The sequence below is a fragment of the Labrus bergylta genome, chromosome 7 (genome assembly GCF_963930695.1).
Source record: "Labrus bergylta chromosome 7, fLabBer1.1, whole genome shotgun sequence".
NCBI lineage: Eukaryota > Metazoa > Chordata > Actinopteri > Labriformes > Labridae > Labrus > Labrus bergylta.
This window is the reverse complement of record NC_089201.1, coordinates 4506902-4525711: the sequence shown is the minus strand read 5'-3', so window position 1 is coordinate 4525711 and position 18810 is coordinate 4506902. Positions and strand designations below refer to the sequence as shown.

At 43.6% G+C, this 18810-nt stretch overlaps 1 protein-coding gene and 1 long non-coding RNA gene across 3 annotated transcripts in view; one reads left to right on the top strand and one right to left on the bottom strand.

The window, feature by feature from the left end:
• Positions 1 to 17416, top strand: part of zgc:77158 (solute carrier family 45 member 3) — a 44435-nt gene extending 27019 nt beyond the window's left edge. For both annotated transcript variants that reach the window (XM_020651087.3, XM_029280627.2), the window contains exons 2-6: positions 1056 to 1404; positions 7503 to 7693; positions 7808 to 8471; positions 13348 to 13613; positions 13703 to 17416. In XM_020651087.3, coding sequence (XP_020506743.1) covers positions 1257 to 1404; positions 7503 to 7693; positions 7808 to 8471; positions 13348 to 13613; positions 13703 to 14176 — 1743 coding nt within the window. In that variant the 5' untranslated portion in view covers positions 1056 to 1256 and the 3' untranslated portion in view covers positions 14177 to 17416. The remainder of the gene's footprint in view (positions 1 to 1055; positions 1405 to 7502; positions 7694 to 7807; positions 8472 to 13347; positions 13614 to 13702) is intronic.
• LOC109996799 (uncharacterized) lies at positions 8800 to 13454 on the bottom strand. Its single transcript, XR_003809453.2, has 3 exons — positions 13316 to 13454; positions 9739 to 9928; positions 8800 to 9361 (listed from the first exon to the last, which is right to left on the bottom strand). It is a non-coding gene; the product is annotated as an uncharacterized lncRNA (long non-coding RNA).
• Positions 17417 to 18810: the final 1394 nt, after the last annotated feature.

Genomic DNA, 18810 nt, shown 5'->3' with positions numbered 1-18810 from the left:
CAGCAGGGGGAGAAAAGATTCTCTTGGCAAATGGCTTGGTGTGTTTGCCACGTCTCTGCAGCTGACTCATCTCCTATGTCCGCCTGTTGTTGTTCCTGCTGTCCTGAAGCTGTCGGTGAGGAGATGATGTATCAATATCAGATCCTCGTGACTGTTGCTGGAAAATATGTTTGAATCTGTTTTGATTCAAATATGATGTCAGGAATAAGGTTATGAGTACGGCATAAATGATAGTATCAGAAAGTACTGAAGCTTTAAACAACTTCAGATCTTCAGTCTAATATTTAACAAAAAGCTGCTGCAAGCAAAAGAGAGAGAGAGTGAAGCTGTTTTCACACATGCACTGAGGTAGACTGCCCCAGAAATGTTCCTGAGGTGGTTGTTCACACATGCACCTCACAGCGAGAGACTCTCCCTGTCGGATGGGGGGAAGGGGAATGTCTCAGGAGGTGAGACATAACTGAGAGGACCACCTGGTTACAGCGGATAAAGAACACTACGTTATACAGAGAATGTTTTCCTTCATATCAACGCTACATGTTCTTCTACAAAATCACAATATCAGAGAAGGACATTCAGTACTGACAAACAGAAAACATAGTGAAATGGTTTCAGACAGATCTCAGTGGACTTTCCTGAATATTTGCTGCTGTGTTCTCACATCAGCTCACCCTGACTTCATGTAGAAAATGTACTTGGGCGCTGGCAGGAGAAGTACGATCAATGTCGGAGTGTGAAATGTAAATGTTTGTGTTCACGCATGCAGCTCAGCTATATTATACCTACACCCAATTTTAGGGTGCCCAGGCCTTTTTTTTTTAAATTTTGTTGCTGTGGTATTGAAGCAGGTAGTAATAATGTTTGAGTTTTGTCTGTCACGCTGAAGTGACCTGAGGCCGCTCACAGCCAGGTGTAGTAACCTGGGAATGACCTGGTGAGCAGTAGCCCTTAAAGCAGAAAGTGATATAATGTCTGACATTCTGTGAGGATGCTGCGTGTAAACTGTGTGGCATCTTTTTAAGTTGCTCAAACTTTCCACGCTCTCCTTCTTTCAGATCCAGAATGCTGAGAAGACGATGAATCCATCAGGTCATCTGAGACATCCACGTGTCTTTGCCGCTGTCCTTCCCCGACGGCCCTCCTGTCCCACTGGGGCACCATCTGCCTCCCAAAGCTCGCCCCTTGGTCCCTCCCCCCTCCCCTGCCCCCAGTAGTGGCCGTCCCAGAGGAGAAAGGCAAGCCAGCCCCCTGTAAATATGCCTGGATGGAGGTCTCAGTGGCGTCTCGTCCTGCTGAACTCCCTGACCTGTGGCCTGGAGATCTGTGTGGCAGCTGGGATCACATACGTGCCCCCGCTGCTGCTGGAGGCTGGGGTGGAGGAGCGCTACATGACCATGGTTCTAGGTAAAGCCATGATAAGCCCCACGACTTCACCATAGTGTAATGTGTTCCTCCCTCACATTTTCATTATGTTCATTTGATGTCCTCTGCGGCTTGTTCCACAAGTGTCTTTTGTATTTTAAAAGTATTTTTTATATCCTTTGAGAGCCAATCACACAATACAATACTCTGTCTGTTGACACGAGGCTTAAAGGCAATAAGATTTTGTTGATTTATTTTGATTGCTTTGTTTGCTGTGGTTAAATGAAAAGCCTTTTCATTAGTCGCTGCTGACGTCACAAGAGCTGTAAATCAAAACAGACTTCTCCCTCTAAGAAGTTTTTATGAATTAGTTTTAAACATGAAGGTGTGTCCAACATCATCCAGTGGTGGTTTTCCTGGAGGCGGGTGGTGGTGTAAGGAGGCGTGGCTCTGCCTCAGGGCTCCTATCTTCTCTCCCATTCAGCTCATAAAGACATAATTGAGGCTGTTACACAAATCAGCGGCCAAATCACCTGTTTCTTTTGTTGAGTTGGTAATCAGGCGCTAATTTGAAGGCAGCAGGAGGCCGAGCTGCTGGAGGAAGAGCCTCTAACTCCAGACTGAGACACACACTTCAGTTCATGTGATTCACTTTACACAGCAGATTGAAACACCAGGAGTTACTCTGGTTCTCTTAATGAATCTTTACAATTATATTATATAATTAATGCTATCTTAGCAAGGTAAAGACATGTGCAGTGGCTGTTTTGATGGCATTTATATTGGTTTGTTTTTTAAGGCAGGTATTTTAGCATGCTCATTAAAGGCAGGGTTGGTAATTTCCTCCAGATTCTCTTTGAAATTGTCTTTAGGTCCTGACAGAAATTAATAACTCATGTGCTCTGAAAAAGGAACTAAGAAAATCTGTCATCTGTATCAGTTGTAAGCAAATGTGCTGATTGTCAACAGGCAAAGCAGGAAACTGCTTGGGGTCCCAGGCCAGTAGGGGAGCCTCGAGGGTTGACAAACTTTACACCACAGAAGTGGCTCAAAATGTGCACATTTTCCAATGACAGTAGGAACCTCCCTAAGGGGGCCCCGTCTGACAGCACTCACTCTTGTTGCCCTGCTAAGCATAACATGCATTGCTGTTTTGAAAACCACAGACCAAAGAAAGAGGAACAAAAAGGAAGAGGAGTACCGTAAAATCCGGTGTATCAGATGCACTTTTAATACCTATTTTTTCATCTTAAAAGTTGGCTGTGTCTTATACACCGGTGTGACCAATACACCAGCATAAAATACTGAAACACACGCCATCATTACAGTGGGGGCAGCAGCCCCTATCACTGTGACCTGAAGTGATTAAAAAGCCATCCCCATTCATTGTGTATTGAAAGCTGAGTGCATGCTGTTGGTGACCTCACGAGGTCATAATCATGCTTTTACAGAAAACAGTGGTATATTGTTCCGTAAATAAACCTTGTGGAGTGTTCTTTTGATTGAAAGAGTCCTACATTAAAGTTAAAGAGTGATCAGTGGAGTCGGGCAGCGCGACCTGCAAGCTAGCAGGTCTGTGCCTCTGCCAACTTTCCCTGCAGGCTGAGAGCTCAACTACCGTACTGTAGCTAGTAGGAGTGCAAACTCCCCAAAGTGAAAACAGACGGAACTAAAAGAGCGACACAGCTGTACAGAAACTGCACATTGTAGACATCGCTGAACACAATATAAATCGTCACGCAGGAAAACAGTTTTTTTTCTCTCAAAGAGACCTTCAAAACAGGGTGGGTCTTATACACCGGTGCGACTTATATTCTTTTTTTTACGGTAAGCGTTGGAATAGTGGTGGTGATAAACGCTGGTTGGAGGGCCCCCCCAATGAATTTTTGCCTAGGGCCCCAATATACTGTAGAATCACTACTGGTTGAAAGCCTGTAAAAAGTTTGACCAATGTCTGCCACGAGGTACCAATCTGATGAACCAATCACAGCCTCCCTGTCTCCCTGCTCACTCTCTACCCCCGCATGCACGAGCCTACACTCAAAACACGTCACTGACAGAGTTTATACTGTGAGTTTGTCGTTGGCCGTTGTGAGTAGTTAAATTGTCATGTTTTTATTTACATGTTTTATGATAAAGTTTATTGTTTGCTTACCGCTGAATGAGACATGAGACGACGTAGTTTCTACACAATAAAAGCGATGAGCTGAGGTCCACTTCTGGAGCAACGGCGCTCGTGCATGTAAGTGAGGGGCGCACAGAGGGGAGGGTGAAGCTGGACACTGAGGGAATGCTACTCTCAAATCATGCTAGTTTTCGACAATTACCAACCCTGCCTTTAAAGTTTTGCTACATATTTTATGTATTTTTTTAAATGTGTGCAATGCAGGAACATTTAGCTTTATATCTAAAAAATTAAAAACACTTCTCAGCTTGATTTTTCTTAGACAAATGTTTCACAAAAAAATAGATTTTGATATTGTCCTACCCATCACAGCAGCATGCTGAATAAGTAAAAAAAAAGTTATCTAATAACTATACATCTGATTTGCTCTGCTTTGTAACACATCTTTCCTCAGGTCTTCTGAAGTCCTTACTGTCATGTCTTCATGTTGGTTCTGTTGAGAAATTAGCATCATAATGTAGGACAGTGTTTGAACAGAAAAACACTGTAATTCAAGCACAGCTTTCACCATAGCAACACTGTACAGGCATTGTAACCATGTTGTTAAAAAAAAAAAAACACTCCTCGGTAAAAACAAAGGGGTCATTTTTTTTGAAGAGGGGTTGTATGAGGTACCTGTCATTAATAAGTGTATCCCAAGCTGCGACCTCTGGTCTTGAGTGCAAAATCCTGCAGTGCGTCGAGTGTCCACTTGAGGCTGGCTTCAGGAACACAGGAAGTCACATACACACATCCAGAGGAGATGCCGGTCAGCTCTGCCCCTTTAAGGAGAGACAGGCTGCACTGCCTGCACAAAAGCTAGGCTACACTTCCGCTACAGACTGGGTCGTATGTAACATCACAACCAACCGTCTATAATATTCAGCCTTCAGAATCATGCAGAGGTGAATTTAAGAGATCATACCTACTGATCTAGATTGAGTTATAGGTATTTTCTGTCATCATAAAAGATCCAAAACATTGCCCTGGTATCATCTTTTTACATTATGTGCACCACCATGTCCAAGAATTCTGGGAAGACACACCACAAACACTTGAGGGAGAATGTGCATCTGATGACCGCACCGTTATGTCTGGCTAACGTATAATTCAATCTAGTGTTTGGTTGTGTACTTGTGGCCTCCTTTTAACCTGAAGGTAGACTGTAAGACTTTAACTCAAAGTAAAGATTCAGACTGACAGGTTTGTTTTTGTAAACGCTCAGTGATCGTCCTGCTCACAAATTACAGACATGTATGTACATCTAGCATTATATATCTGCACACTGTAAATAAGTTGACTAGTAAGCAATGTGAATAGCTGCATTATCCTGTCAGCTCAAATAGCTTTCACATGCCTTTCACTAAAGGCCTCTCTTTGAGACATTGTCTTGTGACTCTACAGATGATAGTTACAGCTTTACCGAACCGAAAGGCTCCGTGCGGATGACAGAAGTGTGTATTCAAGTTAAAAGACAAAAAAAAGAACATGCACTTCTACTTTTCCTGTCTCGTAAACACAGCCGGAGATATGAAGAAAACAGCCAATCTGGAAATTGCACTCAGCCTTATTCTCATCTCTCTGTATTATAATGGAGTGCCTGGGTGTTATTTCAATGAAGACAGATAGTGTGTCTTGGGAGGGTTAGAGCTCATTTCCCCAAGCAGTCGTGTCAAGTTCTCAGCCGGCTGTTTTCTACTTTAACTAATCGCCATTTGTTGGCCGATTTATCCTCCAGTTGTTACTTTCTGTCTCCAGTTTCCTCTCTCTGATAGCGGGTTAGATAATGAGGTATCCACTTATCTTGATGTTTTAGAATATTTGGGAGGTATTTAAGTATTAACAATTGATAGAAAAAGGTTCCACAGTGTGCTAAATGTGTGTAAGGGCAGACATCACAGTGATTGATGCGTGTAAACAGAGCTGGAGAACAGCTTGTATTGTATTCAGAAGCTGGAAGGCATTACTTAGTGTGTGAGATATATCATATATACATGTATAGCAGAAAGCAGTGAGCAGCTTCTGGGTGGAGAGTGTGTGTGCGTGTGTGTGTGTGTGTGTGTGTGTGTGAGAGACAGTAAGTCTTCCAGCTGTAGACAGTGAGGATTGTTATGACGGGCCTCCACAGCTGCAGTGAGGAAAAATGCCATGGAGGCGCTGACTGCCGGCTGCAGCCGTCTTATCCATCTTTCTCAAATTGCCTGCCCGTCTCATTTTCTCTTCTCGTCATCGGAGTTCTCTCCAGACAACAGAAAACACACGAGTTGTCTCTTTCTCCCCCGTGTTTCAGCTTCTCGTCAAACTGTAGGAGGACTTTGTGGGATTGACCACTAGAGGCACTGTAGAGTCATATTTTCATGAGGCAGAAGTCTCTGGATTGTTGTTTCATTCAAAAAAAAATTAGCAATCATGTGCAGGAGAACAGAAATGTAGACACAACCTGTTTGTCTGTAATAACTATTCCGCAAGGTGCCTTTGAAAGGTTCAACTCTCGGCAGGGACTTTTTGGGGGTTTGCACATGTGTCCATGGTGTGCTCTAATTATCCAGACCTGAGTACGTGTGGAGACAGAGCTGAGGGGGGTTTACCTCCAGGCAGCAGGCCATCTGTAGGAACAATCTCCAGCAGTCAGTGAGGAAGGCAGAGAGAGGCACATGTAGCTCACCCCCTGTAGGAGCATTAGAGGGCCACTGGAGCTGAAAAGAGATTTCATAGGTGTAGGGGATTTTTGAAGGAGACATTTAGATAATCTTGGAAGATATTAGTGGAAACTTTATTTGTGATTTAAGGTGTTTTCAACCAAACTTTTAAGTGTGTCAATGTTTTGGAATAAAATGTACACATTGTACATCTGTAAATTAATTGTGTGAAGCAAATTGCATATAGTACAGCAATATATCATCATCCCCATCAGTTTCCAAAGAGGAAGTGGATGGTAGGACACAAGAACAAGAAGAAGAAGAAGACAATGTCAGGCAGCTGTGAAAAGAAGTTAAGAAATAAAGTGTGACGAGGTGTCAGCAGCTGTTACACTGTCAGCATCCATTTTTAACTCAAAACAAACGCAATTCAGCATTTTCAGCACTCAGAAACAGAAGTGCAATAACACCCTCAGCAGCAGGTTTTGTTTTTGGTCCCTTTTTAAAGATTCATTTTGGTAGCTTTTTGTGCCTTTACTGTAGAGATAGGACAGTGGATAGAGTCGGAAATTAGGGACAAAGAGAATGGGGAATGACATGTGGGAAAGGAGCCAGAGGTCGGATTTGAACCCGGGGATTCCTTCGAGGACCAGAGGCTCCATACATGTGTGCACCCCAACCACTCATCCACCGCCGCCCCCAAGGGCGACACTTTTGATATCGGCTTTTGCTTTGCTAAAGCTGCGTATGTTGCTAGGATTCCTAATGGGGGCGCTGGTGGCGCAGTGGTTAGTGCGTGCGCCCCATGTATGGAAGCTGTAGTCTTCCAAGCGGGCAGCCCAGGTTTCCGACTCTATCCACTGTCCTAGCTCTCAAATTTAAAAAAAGGCCCATAAAGCCCAAAAATAAATCTTAAAATAATAAATAAAAATCAACCTAATGGTCACTACCAAGGAAGGCAGAAGTTAACTTAAGTAACCTAGCAACAATAAATGCTGGTGAGAAGCGCTCTCAAACTGAGGTTGTGGGCATAGCAAGCATGAAAAAAGGCTGTTAGTGGACTCAGGCCCTCGATCCTGTACTCTACCTGTTTAGGAGCATGTTTGATATGTATCATATGATCACTGTGTCGTGATATTATCGAGTATGTTTGTTATGTATCATATGATCACTGTATTGTGATATTATCGAGCATGTTTGATATGTATCATATGATCACCGTATCATGACATTATCGTGATCGTGAGTCATGTATATAGTTTCACCTGTGCTTCTGCTGTTCAGTCTTCCATGCTTGTCTCTGACTTCTTGGCTGCATCTCTGGTTTTTCTTCACAGGTATTGGTCCGGTGCTCGGCCTCTTGTTCATCCCTCTGATTGGCTCAGCCAGTGACCACTGCAACAGCAGTTATGGCAGACGACGGCCGTTCATCTGGCTGCTGTCTCTTGGAGTCCTTCTGGCGCTTGTCATCATTCCCCATGCTGACGTGCTGGCTGCACGCCTTGCCTGGGGTGGGCGCACCTTTCAGGTAGGACACTAGTTATTGTTGTGACTTCTTCCTACAGAGCGCTCAAGTGACTCTGAAGTGTTCAAGGTTAAAATGGCGCTCTCGCTGATGTTGTATTCGTTCACTTTGCTGCAGGTGGGCTTCCTTATCCTCGGGGTGGGGCTCCTCGACTTTTGTGGACAAGTTTGCTTCACGCCCTTGGAGGCTCTTTTGTCGGACCTGTATCGGGACGAGGAGGACTGCGGCCAAGCCTTTGCCATGTTCTCCTTCATGGTCAGTTTGGGAGGCTGTGTGGGTTATTTGCTGCCTGCACTGGACTGGAGTAGTGGGGTGCTCTCCGTTTACCTGGGGGGCCAGGCCGAGTGCCTCTTCTCCCTCCTCATCCTCATCTTCATCTCCAGCGTGCTCATTACCATGAAGGTGTCTGAGGAACCGTCGTGTGCCAGCAGTAGCTCGGCCGGACCCGGATCTTTACTGGACACGGGGACCGGCGCGATGGAGGCGGGTCGTTGCGGGGTGCCGCGCTCATGCTGCTATCTGCTGAAGTGCAAGCTGAGGCTGCTGAAGTCTGGACCCCTGCTGTGCCTGCTGAGGACTTGCTGGTCCATGACCCCGGCCATCTACAGGAGCTACTGCCACGTCCCGAGGGTGATGAGGCAGCTGTGTGTGGCCCAGCTCTGCAGCTGGATGGCCGTCATGTCCTTTATGCTTTTCTACACAGACTTTGTGGGGGAGGGCCTGTACGAGGGCGTGCCCAGTGCGTTACCAGGAAGTGTGTCCAAGCAAAGATACGATGAAGGTCAGCTCTTTAAACTTACTGAAGATTTATCTGTTATCTCTAAATACATATGTAACTCACTGAGCTCTACACAGCGGGTTTGAGGAGTTGGTGTCTTTATTAATCTCTCAGCAGAGGATTGTTTTGTTTACTTCTGATGTTTTTTTATGATCATGAAGAAAATCTCCACTCATATTTGCTCTTAAAGCATGTTATGAAACTAACTTCTATTGTGCATGTGGGACACAAAACCTTTACTAACAAAGCATAGGCATGCTCTTAAACTCTGCAAAGACAAGTGGTGCTAACTCAGAAAGACAACTATAGAAAATAACATCAGCAGTCACAATACATTTAGAAACTTTTAATAATGAAGATAAACAGCAGCTCAATGAAACGAACGTGTTGTAGCCTGACACTTTCATCAGCCTTTTTAAAGACAAATGTGGGTGTGAGACATTTATCAACAATCGTCACCAGGTGCCAAACCGGAAATAAATAATAAGTCAAAATAGGAAGAGAAATGTAATCTAAATGAAATCAAATACATAAGATTCCCAATACACCAATAACACACAAATTTGCAAGAAATGAGTCTGAATTGGGGCTGCCTGGTGGTGCAGTGGTTAGCGCTGTTGCTGCACAGCCAGAGAAAGTTAATGGTTCAAATCCCCGTCTGACAGGAGCCTCTCTGTGTGGAGTTTGCATGTTCCCCCCTGTGCAATGATGGGTCCTCTCCGGGTACTCCGGCTTCCTCCCGCAGTCCCTAGACATGCTGGTTAGGTTAACTGGTGACTCTAAATTGCCCGTAGGTGTGAATGTGAGTGTGACTTTGTCTGTCTGTGATTGACTGGCCAACAGTCCAGGGGTCGCCCAATGACTGCTGGGATCGGCTCCAGCCTTCTGCAACCCTGAACGGGAAAAGCGGTTTAGATAAAGGATGGATGGAAGTTTGAATTGAAGGGAAAAATCACCAGCATCAAAAATGTATCAAAAATCACTAGAATGAGTCCTCTGTCAGACGAAAAGCCAACTGTCCCAGTCTACATATATATGATCATAAGACCCTGGAAAATCAAATAAAAGCTTCCGATCTAAGTTGCAATTAAGCAAATCATGAACAACAATGAAAACAAAGTTGAGTATGTTTGATTAAGACATCAAAACGAGAGAGAAATAAAAGAAATAAGTATAAATTGCAAGGCGGTAAAAAAAAACGGTAAACACAAAAATGATTCTGTCGCTACTGGAGACATTATTATGCGTCAACAGAAAACTCAAGACCTACCTTCTGACATGTCCTCCCCTCCACCACCTGTAAACATGTAACCTGGCACAGCGTCCATCCTGTCTTTGCTGTCTGCTCCGTCACCAGCTGGGCAGGATGCACACACATTCCTCCGGCACAGGTGGAGGACGCAGACAGCGCCTGTGTTCCTGCATGCCTACATACCTTCCTACTGACCTTATTGTGTGTCCTGTAAAGAAATAGCGCACAGACAGAAAAGACCAACTTTAAATATGGACTCTCTTGCAGGACATTGCACCACGTGTTGAGAATTCCTGTTCCAAATCCAAAAAAATCTCAGGTATTACTTCCCCCCCCCCCCGTGTTCTTCAGAAATGTTCAAATATATACAGGCCGTCTTCATCCTTTTCCTGTTCCTGCTCTTTTAATCAGAGAGTCGTGTCACTAATCCTGCTCGACAGTCCTATGGCTTCATTCTTAAGCTATGCCAAAGCTAAGCTGTATGGTTCTACCTAAATATATCCTTTAGATAGAAGGTTTACGGGCAGATAGACCTGAACAAATCCGTCCTGTCAGTGGTAAGGAGAGACAAGCATGCAGCAGAGTCTGTGATTTATTTTACCGGATGATGTTTTCGAGAGAGAACAGTAAAGAGGATGAATGGAGCTGAAGTGAACAGATGTGAGGCTGGTGTTCCTGCCCAGGTTGAGAAGTTACAGATGTTTTTAAAGTCTCTTTTTGTTTAGCGACAAGCCAGACTATTGAGTATTTCTCTTTTACTTAACAATGTGCCTTTCTATCCTTTCTTCTCATTTCATTACTGACTGTCCACCTCTAATCCCTTTTTTTCGACCTCCCCTCCCTCCTCAATCTCCCTCTCTTGATTCCAGTTTTCAAACATTTCCTTCATTCTTTTCTCTCTCTAGCTCCCTTTCTACTATTGTTTACTTTTCACTTTCCCCATGTCTGCCTCTCTCTCTCTTTTTTCCTCCCTGTGCTCGCTGGACCTCGAGGAATGTCACACTCACAATGAATTAATGTCAAGAAATGAGCACAGAAAGAACATGTTCATTCAAGTCAGGTGGAGGGCCAAAGGACACGACTCCGAGGTCTGTGTGAGGCGCGTTTGTTCCATCTAAAACACAGCGGATGTTATGAAGCCACATCATTCAGCCTGCAGATGTTCCTCTCCATCAACATGAAGCACTTTGTCTGTAGTTACATGGACTTAGTTGTTCTTCGCCGCAGATGTCTGAGAAGCTTGTGATGCAGAAACAGTCTGTGCTGTTCTCCTGCGTTTTCAGTAGCGTTCTGACTCCGTCCCTACATCTCCCAGCGCTTGGACTTTTCGTTTAGGTTAGCTTCTTTAGTGTTCGTGAAGTGGGCTCAGCAGCTTTGCTTTCCAGGAGTAATACGATCCACTTCCTCATTTCTCATGAGTGATTTCTGCTCTGCTGCTGAACTTTTGACCTGACAGTGTTCACCGAGAGCGAGCCCAGATATCAGACTAATACAGGCTGAAATAAACGACTGAGCAGACATGTAGGCAGTCTATTTTCCATGGTTTAGGACTTCAATATAAATAATTACAGCATGGAATAAACGAGACGATAAAGGAGAAAAAAACGCAAATTGAAAAATGTTCCAACAGTTCACTTCAAGTTATTAAAAAGCGAACAATGTTTTCAAAATGTTTAAATTCTTCCGTTCTGTCAAACCACAGAAATATGACTCTTCATTTTTTTTACAAGAAGTTAAAAGGGAGAATGCAACTTTTTCTTACGACTGTAACATACTCATGAACTCAAACATGTATTCCTTAAAATCTACTGTTGAATCTTGGAGTTTAAAGTCTTTATCTTCACCTCTGGTTGATGTCAATGTTTCACTCTTAACTATAAGTAATTTAAACGTCACATACAAACTGCGTGTTTGCTGATCTAGGTTGAGATTGTTCAGTCAGAAACAGAACACTTAACAACATTAGATTAACGCTTGTCTGATATCGGTTCATTTAAACTGAAGCCAGAATAAAAAAACAAGTATTTGGAGGCTTTGCGAACACAGATAACTTTTCACAGGCTGAACACTGAATCCCTTTTGTCAGCGCGTTGGCACAACCTCATTAAAATACTTGACCCCCTGGTAGACTTGGACTAGAAAGGTCCCTGCCTGAGTAAACCTGCACGGGCCTGTGGGGGTCTTCCCCTCCCTCACATAAAAAGGATTTATAAGGTTAATGCCATGACTGTCCAAGTCAGTCACCCCCTTAAGTGTGCCCATGTCACAGAGCTGTCTCTGACTCAGCCCAAACCATTTTTCTGTCTGTTCAGGCTTCAGCAAACATCTCACATAAAGATCTGTTGATACATCACAGTTTAAAGCTAACTTGTAGGGCTTTCACACATGCACAAAAAAAAACCCTCCGGAAAACCCTCCTAATAATATGCAGGAGGAACTGGATGTGTGAACACAAACAGCCAAAGGTATTTTTTTCCCGCAGAAAGTCAGAGTGAGCTGCTGTGAAAACGGAGCAGGATATAATCAGGAGAATTCACCTCGATCATAGACCGTTTGCATGCGAGCGGTGCGATCTATGGCCACAATAAAATGGCTTCATTATGTTTTCTGTTCTCCAGAATGTTCTTCTCCACTCTTTTTCCACTCTCTCTCCACTCTCCATATTGTGATTATGTAGAACTACATGTAGCATCGACATAAAGGTAAATATTCTAATTATAGCGTCGTATGGCAGACTGATGCTTCGTCCGCTACTTCTGCATCATTCTTTTTATCGCACTTTTAACCTCAGGAGACCCCCATCCCTCCTATCGTCTCACAGAGATAGTCTCCTGCTGTGAGGTTCATGTGTGAAAGAACCAGATCAGGAGGATGTAGGGGCAGTCATCCTGAAATTCTCTCAAAAAGATTTAGGTGTGGATATGTGAAAACAGCTATACAGAGGGTCTGGCTGTGGTCAGGCATGCTGCTCATCTTTCACTTGAATATGGTGACAGACTGAGATAATAAGTGGGTATGCAGATGTCAGAAAGTTTCTGAACATACAACACATTTACACAATCCAGTCATCATTACAGCTGGAGCTCCTGTACAGTCTGATGTCCTTTTCAAAAATGCACAAAAACTCCTAAAACTCTTAGGCTGAGCTTTAGGTGTGAACGCAAACACCACGACTCTACCTGGACATTTTCCTGCCAGCCTCCTAGTAAAATGTCTGCATGAAGTCCTGGTGAGCAGATGTGTGAATGCAGCAGGTTATATTCAGGAAAATGTACCAAGGGGGGGGGCAGCTGGCAGGGTGATGATGTTTCATATCCTTTGACCTCTGCAAGACCAGTTCAATTCTCCTGCACATAATGAAACTTCTTCATACCCTCCTCTTGTCGCCATTCCTGTTCATTTGTTTAAATTAAAAATACATCCGATTACACAAAGTATTGATATAAAAGAAAAAAGCTGTCATCATAGCATTGAACTCTCTTGCTTTGTCCAATACAGTTTGACTTCCATGATGTCCTCTTTAGGTCATGTGTGAGGCAGGCTCTCCTAATATTTTCTAGAAGTGTTCCAGAGTTAAAGTGTGAAAAGGGCTCACCTGGTTGTAACACATGATGCGTTTCCTCTCAGGTATCCGTATGGGCAGCCTGGGCCTGTTCCTGCAGTGTGCTACCTCAACCTTCTTCTCCCTGATCATGAGTCGCCTGGTTCGCCATTTTGGCTCCCGGTGGGTCTACCTGAGCAGCATGGTGAGCTTCACGGTCTCTGCGTCCGTCATCTGTCTCTCCAAAAGCGTGGTCCTGGTCACCGTGATGGCCGCTCTAACTGGCTACGCGTACGCCACGCTGCAGACTCTGCCCTACACACTGACCTGCCACTACCACAAGGAAAAAGAGGTCAGTCAAGATTTCCACTTTAGATCAACAAACAGTGTGTTGACAAATTCAGTTATAGAGGTTAACTGTTATGTTCTATCTTGTTCCAGGTCTATATGCCAAAAACCAAAACCAAAAGCACGCTTAAAAATGGGATTGCAGCCAACCGGGACTCAGTGTATTTGACTCCAGCTGAAGGGGAGGATGGACTGAAGAACAAAACAGGGACTCCCTACGGACAAGCCTTCTTCAACCAGAACGGCTACGAGTACCTCCCGAGTCCGCTCAGCGCGAACGGCTCTGCTCACAGCCCCGCTCACAGCCCCAGCGTCACTGAGCAGGAGGAGGCGGAGTCTGGGTTTGAGAAACGTGGCGTGGGTTTGGACTTTGCCATTTTAGACAGCACCTTCCTGCTCTCTCAGGTGTTCCCCACCCTCTTCATGGGCATGATCGTTCAGTTCGCTCAGAGCGTCACCGCCTATATCGCCTGCTCTGCCATCTTCGGGGCCGTCGCCATCTACTTGGCCAGACAAATCATCTTCGACCAAAAGGACCTCCTCAGGAGCCGAGACTTCAGTGGATAAGATGTGTGAGAGATGGAATTACAAATAATCAATCAATACTGTTTCCAGAATGCCTTGTTCCAGATCCGTGTGTTTCAGATCTGAACGCTCTGCGTTGGGGAGGTGTGTGTGTGTGTGTGTTGAAGCGGGTGGTGTGTGATCATCTCTCACAACTTTCTGTTGGATTTCTTTTTTTCCTCAGGTACCAAAAACAGATTTACTGTAAAACTCATCAACCTCATTAACATTTAGAGGGTTCTTTATATAATGATCTTATCCTGAGCTATCCACAAAGTACGCTCTGTTTGTACTCAAGCAAAGAAGTAACGTCTGTTTTTTACTTCCTCTGCAGCATCAACAATCATATCTGAACACTGGTCATCATCGGTGTGACAGGCTTGTCTTTCTTAACGTGTGAATGGATAGGTGAATCAATTATTTCTGCCTATTCCCGCAGCTCCGTAAGATAAGGAGACATGAAGACCTTAAAAAAAAGATCAAAATTGTATTTTTCTTTAAGTTCTTAGAGGAGGTCAAACTTTTATCTTAAATCTTAAATGATCCATGATACAACTCAGTGTCATCTTTTAATTAAACACCCTTTAAGTGCCATGTAATTTAAACTCCATGCCCTCCGTTTGATCCTTGAGATATTTTAAAGAGGACATACTGTATTATCCCCTTTTTCCTCCTTTTCAAAAAGTCCCCTGTGGTCTAAATGAAACGTCTGTGCTGAGCTTTGGTCAAAATATAACATGAATCAAGCACCAGAGGAGGTTTGTGACCCTGTATAAACCAGCTCTCTCAGAACGCTCCGTTTTGGTGTGTGTGTCTCTTTAAATGCAATGAGACCCCCCCCCCCCAAGTTTTCCCGGTAGACATCACTCCTCTGTAGTGAGAATAAAAATGGTGGACTTGAGCAAAATGTTTGTTCTAGGCTAGGGGTGAAGTCCATGGGTGGAGATACCAGGATAGGGGAGGGGATTTTTTATTTCCCGAATCCCACTGTGACATCACAAGGAGAGCAAATTTGAAACAGAGCATTTTTCTCTGTGTTGTAAGACTCATGCAGACCACAAACAAAGAAAGGACTGGATGGGTTTATTTCACATTTTGTGGGTCAGTAGACACTCAGGTTACCCAAATATATGTTCAACAACACTGTGAAAGTGGATTTTTCATAATATGTCCCCTTTAAATCTCAATCTTGTGACATGAAATAACCCAGATGATGACACCATCTGGGTTAGTTTCCCAGTGTTGACAAAGCTCCTGCAGAGCCGCAGGGGGGGTGTGGTTCAGCGGTTCATACAGACAAAGAAGTATTACATCGCCTTTTTGTATGCATACCCCTTTAAATCCAGTTGTACTCTGACATTGGGTCCCATTTCATGTCCCCCCCCCCCCCCATCAGTCATCTTGTGTCATCAATTAATCAAAAACAGTTTAACTGTAAATATTTTAAAACATGGTTAGTGGTTATCCCTATGGGAATATTTTATGCAACCCATTGAGGTGAGGTCATTGCCTGTGGTGGTCTACAAATGAAGGGTTCTACTGGAAGTGAGTAAATGTCATCAAGCGTCCTCTGTCTGGATAGTCGAGAGTTGTCTGCTGAAGTGCTCACTCTTCCCGACTACGACCCTGGTCTCAGGTTAGCCCGTTGTCCTTATGCCACTGATATACACTCCCTGCTGCCTAAGTCGTCATGTTTAACTGTATGTTCAAATGACAATCTCAAACATCCAGATATGTAATGCTCTACGTATGTGAACGTGTGTGTGTGTGTGTGTGTGTGTGGGGGGGGGGGGGGGGGGGGGGTATAGTCTGCTCCTGATAGACCAAAAACAAAACAAAATCATGCAGTTATTGCAAATATTTGGTAACTGCAAATGATGCAAGAGAGTGGGCTTCAGCTTGATAGTGATGGGACGGTCAATCTGAGAGTGTGTGTGTGTGTGTGTGAAAAAGAGAGAGAGTGTGTGTGTGTGTGTGTGTGTGTGTGTGTGTGTGAAAGAGAGTGTGAGAAAGAGAGAGTGTGTGTGTGTGTGTGTGAAAGAGAGTGTGTGAGAAAGAGAGAGAGTGTGTGTGTGCATACATAACGTGTAGAGCACAGTAAAAGCATGACTCATATTTACATGCAGGGCTGATAAACCTTAATGAGTTTGTGCAGATTATAAACTGTATTGACTTTAACGTGGCTCATGTGTTGCTGTATGTTTGCTATGTGTTGTGTGCGTCCTTCAGTTGGACTCTTATAAAAATGGCGGGCGGTGTCAACGCGGCTCGTTTTCAATCAGTTCAGGAGTTCATATGAGCGTTTTGTATCCAGGTTGTCTGAGCCCCCCCTGAGAGGGGATAAATGATGTTCAGTGGATACAAACAGTCCTGATGGATCTTATTCCCCGAGGTGTTCAGCAGAGGATTTGTTTGTCATGTTGACACTGCTGCAAAAGAGGAACACTCTAGCGACTAAATTGTCCTTTTAACCCCTTAAAGTGTCGAGCAGATAGCTTAAAAAAGTGCCTGTACATTTTTCAAAACAAATTTTGTACATATGTGTTTATTTATTACGCTTTTATTACGGAATAGCTCGAATTAAACTATCGGCCCCTTTGGCATCTTTCACAGGTGCGAGGGTGAAGGCTGTTTCTGTGAATAAGATAAATTATTTGTATAGATGTGGTGTAAAAAGCATCATCGAAAACTGTAATTTATTTTAACATAATCCACTTTTATCCTGTAGCTTTTGGTTACATCACAGAGTCCGTGCCTGATAGCGATACGTATCAGATGAGAAAGCTGAACGTTGTCAGGATTTCCCCTTGTGGTTGCACACTCTGCATCAGCTGAAAACTTTATTTCTGTAACACAACTGAGATTCTGTGTGATTCCCATGCTGATGCAGCTTGTGCGTTTAAGTAGCCTCTTCATTTAGTCAATACTGCTTTATTTGGGTTTTACATAACTGCTCTGTTTGATTTTTAAACCGAGCAGATATAAAAAAAAATGCAGATTTCTTTTAACTGGGCGGATTGTTTCGTTGTCAACCAAATCTCCTAATCAGATACTAAAGTGCCAATGTACCAACAACTGTTGTGTCCCAACATGACTGATCCTTAAAGTTTTTGTCATTTTCCCACAGATGCATTCATCCATAATAAACAGTTGTGTTGTATTTTTCATTTTAAATCCATCAGTTTGTGTATGAATATGCAGTTACCAAATAGATTTTATACAAATTAAAGAACTGCATTGTTACTGACGTGTCCTGGGGTGATTTTAAATACAACGCAACATTCTGACTTTAACACCACAACATGGGTCGATCACTTTTTATGTATATGCAAGTGTAACCACCTCTCTGGGATTTCTGGACCCCCATGAAAAGCCTCTCCACAACAGCCTCAGTTAAACCTGTGACAATGCAACCACGCCTCCATTACACAAATGACCCATTCAAATGTTCCTCCTTGTTTTTGATACCACAAAATTAACGAGGATACGGTCCCTCATTTTAATGATTGACACTTTTGAAAAGTACTGGAGCTTTAAAAAGAAAAGTGTTTTTTGTAGGAGAGGCGTGAAAGAGAAGAAAACATGCTGTTGAAATTGGTATAAGTATATAATAATAGTAAAAGTAAAAGTATATTGGCAATGCTTCGTATCAGTGCACCTTTGACAGTGTGACGGAGTTTGCTTGCAATCTTTGGTAATTATTTAGAAATTAGACAATATGGGGTGCTAAGGACTTCTATTATTGTTACAAAGACTTTGTTACACCCTTATAAACTATTGCAGCTTAACTTAAATAATGTAATATATAAGCACCTTTTTGCATTAGAATCATGTTAAAGCTTCCAAAGGCTTTTACTTATTTTGCTCAGAGTTAAGAATCATTTTCATTTATTTGTCCTACAGTATTTTACCTTTACTATGACAGTGATGACTTGGAGAGAAACAAATCCAAACAAAAACTGTACATTCATTTCAGGCTTCCTCTTAATCAGTCCCACTGTTCTCCCTCACTGCAGCGCCCAATACTGTAACCACTGTAACTATTTGGTATTATTTAACCTGAAGCTGATTTTGATTTACTTCTCTAAAGTAACTTTTCTGTATGAAACGTCCGAAAAACTCAATGCAGTTTGGAGGCCAGACACTGCAGACTGAGCTGAAGTGGTTACAATGAACTTGGAAATGGTGCCATCCTTTGGATATTCTGAGGAACTGATGCGTGGAGAGAGACTGCTGGTGCGCAACTGCAACCGGCTCCGCTGACGCATGGGCATGCTGCTGGTGGCATTATCTATTACATGGAAAAGATGATAGGCTTTCATGTTGCAGGGAATGGCATGCTGACAATGTGTGCCGTTGCATGACCAGGCCTCTCCAGTTTGCTGCGCATAGTTCTCACGATTGCGCCGTGAGAAATGCACGCGTTATGGTGGACTTGTAAAAATATGATACTTGTTTAAAATGCCACTCCGGGCCTCCGTTACCAAACCACACTGAGGGGAAGTCTGGGTTTTGCTCAAGGACACGTCAGCAGGGCGGATGCTGGCCGACACTGAGGGCTTGAACCTTTGATCTTACGGCACCCTGCTGGCGCTCCGGTCCAGCTGATCTGACATTTAGGCCCAGGAAAGCAGATT